Genomic DNA, 5117 nt, shown 5'->3' with positions numbered 1-5117 from the left:
GCATGATATTGTAGGATCTCAATAAGAGGCTAACGCATGATTAAGAAAAGTGTCGCAGGCAAAGTCTAACGCATGGGCATGCATCGGATGGATTCAACGCAAGGAAGATTCATTGATTCAGGCTGCTTGTGTCAAATCACCACTTGCAAGCATGGGCACCTGCAGCGGGTGGCGTCTGAAAAGCATCTGAGTGTCAGGCGGCTGACCAGGGTATGTAATTTAATGCTGCCCACCATCAAGTTGGAGAAGACCAACGCCTATAAATAGAAGAAATCCCACCAGAGTTCGGAGGTTTTTTAGTTCCAAGTTCTCAATTCTCAGTTTTTAGTCTCAGTTTTAGCTTAGTCTTAGTTTTAGATCTTTAGAACTATGCTGTGGTGCCGAGAAGAACAAGAGGGTAGAGAACCACCACCATCGTCGATCAAGGAGCGGAGGAAGCCGAGCTCGAGAGAGACACTTTTTCCAATTCTTCCACAAGTGGTTGTACACAACTAGAATTGAGCCAAAAAGGACAAGAGATTGTACTCTACGGCTTGAATCCTTCCATTTCATCTTACTTATCGCTTTCATCTTTTCATCTGAGTAAGTATTGGTTTTGTAAAGACAATCAGTTTCTTTATAAATTCACATATTTGATCTATCATACTTAGTCATTGTTTATTTCTTATTTATGTTGGATGCATCTATACTTCATGCAACATTCCATTTCGAACGCTTAAGCCAACTAAATCAATTGGTAAAAACATCTTTAGCTTAAACTATTCGAGAGAATAAGTAAGCCAGCATCAAGTTAGAACGCCTAGTACATCTAGAGATAGACTCACTGGTATTTTATTGCATCCTGTGTTTAACGCATACATCCTAGAGATAGGTATTGTATGATATTCACATTGAGAAGTGTTGAATAGAGTCCAACGCATAAACGGAGATAAACAAGTCATCTCATTCGCATCATATTCTTATTCGTGTACATCCAACTTAGATCGACGCATATCATTTGCATCAAACGCCATTTTCATACGACCCATCATTCTCTACTCGACCCTTTTGTATCTTCTTGGACACACACACAACATAACAGTTACAATGCAAGGTCTGCGTTAGCTTTAATCTGAATCCCTGAGTTCGACCCTGGACTTACAGAAACCTAAGTTGGATTTATACTTGGATCTGATTTAGGAAAACTTGAACATCAATAGAGGAGTGTCATGCATCCTATTGCACATCTCTAACGCATCAACGCGTTATTAACGCATCAACGCATCAACGCATCATTCATACATACTTATTTTTCCAAATTATTTTATACAATACACTCCTAAGCTCAAATCACAAAATCAACGAACAAGTTTTTGGCACCGTTGCCGGGGATTCAACAATAAAAATAACCAAAAATTTTGCTTGTATCTTTTGTATGAATACTTCAGCTGAGGGAGTATTACGAGATAAGCCGAAGCTTGTAAACGTTTATGAGCAGGGAGAGCACTCCTGAACTTGTATACGACCCTAAAGTTGAAAAGACCTTCCGACGAAGAAATCGATCTAATCATCGTCGTAGGTTAAGGCAACAATTGCTCAGACAACAAACCAGGCAACAACAAATGGCAGAAGAACAAGAAAATCAAAACTTAGCTCAACAACTAGCCCACGCTGCGCAAAATCCTATCATAATGGCAAACAGTAGTACGCGTCCCATGAGGGAGTATGCGTCTGCTGGGTTGTATGATTTCTCACCCGGGATCATATATCCAACGCCAGATGGGACCAAATTTGAGATGAAATCTATGATGTTATAAATGCTCCAAACAGCTGGACAATTTAGGGGTGCTCGAGGAGAAGACCCTCACGCCCACATGAAACGTTTCCTGGAAACGTGTAACTCATTTATGATTCCTGGAATCACCCAGAAGCTATCAGGCTATCTTTATTCCCACATTCTCTGCATGATGACGAAAAGCAATGGGTAAGTCCTTTGGAGCCTGGTGAGATCACAACCTGGGAAAAGTTGGTGGAGAAATTCATGCAGAAATACTTCCCACCCACCACCAATGCAAGGAGGCGGAGAGAGATCATGAACTTCGAGCAGGTAGAAGTTGAAACCTTGAGCGCCGCATAGGAGCGTTTTAAAGGATTAGTCAAGAATTGCTCCGATCATGGATTACCGTTAACCATCCAGATGGAGACATTCTATGGCGGATTAAACAAAGCATCTCAAATGGCAGCTGACGCAACTACAACTGGTGGTATCATGGACAAATCTTATACTGAAGCTAGACTGCATTGCCAAGCATAATATGGAATGGGTGGATGAAACTTATGAGGCAAGAGCATAAAGGAAAAGACGATCTCAGAATGTGAATTCTATTGACTCTAACGCAATAGCCACGCTCTCTGCACAAGTGGCTACTATGACAAACCTTTTGTAGAATATGTCACTAGGGAACGCATCAAACCAACAAAAGGTAAATTAGGTAGAAACATTCACACAACCCATGGTTAGCCGTGTGGGCTGTGGAGATCTCCATTCCTACTCTGATTGCCCACAAAATCCACAATCGATATGCTTTATTAAAAATAACTCATTCTCAAACACATATAATCCCGGATGGAGGAACCATCCAAATTTCTCTTGGGTAGGTAATCAACAGGAGCCACACCACCCAGGGGTGAACCAGCAGCAAAGGCAAGGACCGTCGCCTGCATTCCAGCCAACGCAGCAACCACACCAACAATCCTTTAATAGAGAAGGTCATGTGTCGAGTTCAGCATTTCCGCTTGAAAACCTCTTAAAGAAGTATATCGCTTAGAACGATGCATTACTAAAAAACCAGGCGTTGTCCATCAGAAACCTGGAGATACAGGTGAGGCAAATTGCGAGTGAGTTGAAGAATCAGCAGCCTGGAGTCTTGCCTAGCAACACGGAAACCCCGGGAATAACAATGAGAAAAAGCAATGTAATACGGTGACATTGCGAAGTGGCAAAGCTCTTGAAGAAAGAACCATGAACCCAAGAGCCAACAATCCTTCAAAAGAACTCAACACACGCCAAACGGCATTATAAGATTAAGAAGAAAGGACGCCTGAATCCACAAGCCATTTAGAGCCAAGCACGTCTAACGCGGGAAAACCTCAGTGCAGCTGAACGCACCATTCCCTAGACGCTTGATGAAGAAGAATGATGAACATCAATTTAAGCATTTTCTTGAACTCCTGAGGCAACTTCACATCAATATTCCACTTGTAGAAGCCTTGGAACAAATGCCAAAATACGTCAAATTTTTTAAGGATATTTTGACAAAGAAAAAGAGAATTAGCGAGACGGAAGTAATTGCGCTAACGCAGGAGTGTAATGCGTTAGTCAGCAACAGACTACCCAAGAAACAGAAGGACCCGGGAAGCTTCACAGTCCCATGCTCAATCGGAGGGTTGGACATGGGACATACGTTGTGTGATATGGAAGCAAGCATTAACCTCATGCCACTCTCAATCTTCAAGAAATTGGGAATTGGTGAAGCACAACCCACTTCTGTAACTCTTCAACTCGCTGGCAGGACGATCAAGTACCCTGAAGGAAAGATTGAAGATGTTCTGGTAAAAGTTGACAACTTCATATTCCCAGCGGATTTCATCATCCTAGACTATGACACAGACAGGGATGTACCAATTATTCTTAGACGACCCTTTCTAGCCACTGGGAAAGTATTAATAGACGTGCATAAGGGAGAATTAACCATGCGTGTAGACAATCAGGAAGTGAAGTTTAATGTGTGAAATGCATTAAAGTTCTCGGATAGTGAAGAATGTCAACTGAACAGAATAGAGTTGCCCGAAGAGGAAGCGACCCATGTTTGTGAGGTCCTCGCGTTGGAAGAAAACATGAAAGAACCCGAGCCGCCAAGTCTGAGTGAGCGACGGATGAAACCAACGTGTCCATCATTAGAGGAACCACCAGAACTAGAGTTGAAACTGTTACCTAATCAAAAAACAAAACCTTACCTCTAATTAGTTCCTCAAATCTTACCGAGCCTAAAGAACATTCTCTTTTGCAGATGTTGCAAAAGCACATGCGTGCAATAGGTTGGACGCTGGCTGACATCCATGGCATCAGCCCATCTTATTGCATGCATAAAATCAGGCTAGAAGAAGGGAAGACTGGATCGATTGAGCCTCAACGAAGGCTGAATCCCATAATGAAGGAAGTGGTCAAGAAATAAATCTTAAAGTGGTTGGATTCAGAAGTAATCTACCCTATATCAGATAGCAGCTGGGTAAGCCTAGTTCAATGCGTCCCCAAGAAAGGGGGAACAATAGTGATAGACAATAGTAACAATGAGCTCATCCCTTTAAAGACTGTCACGGGTTGGCAGATCTACATGGACTATAGGAAACTCAATGCGGCAACCTAGAAAGACCACTTCCCTCTCCCCTTCATTGACCAAATGGCTGTTTCCTTGATGGATACTCTGGCTATAACCAGATTTTAATTGACCCAGAAGATCAGGAAAAGACAACATTCACTTGCCCCTTTGGAACGTTTGCGTTCAGGCGCAAGCCCTTTGGACCATGCAACGCACCTGCAACATTCCAAAGGTGCATGATGGAAATTTTCTCTGACTTCTTGGAAAAGACCGTTGAAGTTTTCATGGACGATTTTTCAGTCTTTGGAGACTCATTTCAATCATGCTTAGATAACTTCGAGGCCGTCCTCGCTTGATGCGAGGAAACAAATCTTGTGTTGAATTGGGAAAAATGTCACTTTATGGTGACTAAAGGCATTGTTTTAGGCCACAAGGTATCTAAAGCTGGGTTGGAAGTTGATGAGGCCAAGATAGATGTCATAGCTAAACTTCCTCCACCATCAAATGTAAAAGCTCTACGAAGTTTTCTAGGACACGTTGGCTTCTATCGAAGGTTCGTTAAAGGATTTTCTCAAATTGCGCGACCTCTGAGCACATTATCAGAAGCGAACCAACCCTACGAATTCAATGACGACTGCTACGATGCATTTGAAACACTAAAGTATGCGTTGACTACAGCTTCAGAACTAATAGCACCGGATTAGATGCAACGTTTCATTCTAATGTGCGACGCAAGTGATGTTGTAGTAGGTACATGTT

The 5117-nt window shown here is 42.3% G+C and overlaps 1 protein-coding gene across 1 annotated transcript; it reads left to right on the top strand.

Moving 5' to 3' along the window:
• Window positions 1-3432: 3432 nt before the first annotated feature.
• LOC120077284 lies at window positions 3433-3771 on the top strand. The gene has a single exon (XM_039031174.1). The coding sequence runs from the start codon at window positions 3433-3435 to the stop codon at window positions 3769-3771; it is 339 nt and encodes a 112-aa protein (XP_038887102.1).
• The last annotated feature ends 1346 nt before the right edge of the window (window positions 3772-5117 follow it).

This window comes from Benincasa hispida, chromosome 5, assembly GCF_009727055.1.
Source record: "Benincasa hispida cultivar B227 chromosome 5, ASM972705v1, whole genome shotgun sequence".
Lineage (NCBI taxonomy): Eukaryota > Viridiplantae > Streptophyta > Magnoliopsida > Cucurbitales > Cucurbitaceae > Benincasa > Benincasa hispida.
Note: the sequence above shows the minus strand (reverse complement) of the source record. Positions and strands in the feature narration are given on the sequence as shown.

Excerpts from the sequence above, each read along its gene's own strand:
- LOC120077284 (XM_039031174.1), top strand. The coding sequence starts at position 3,433 with ATGGGACATACGTTGTGTGATATGGAAGCAAGCATTAACCTCATGCCA.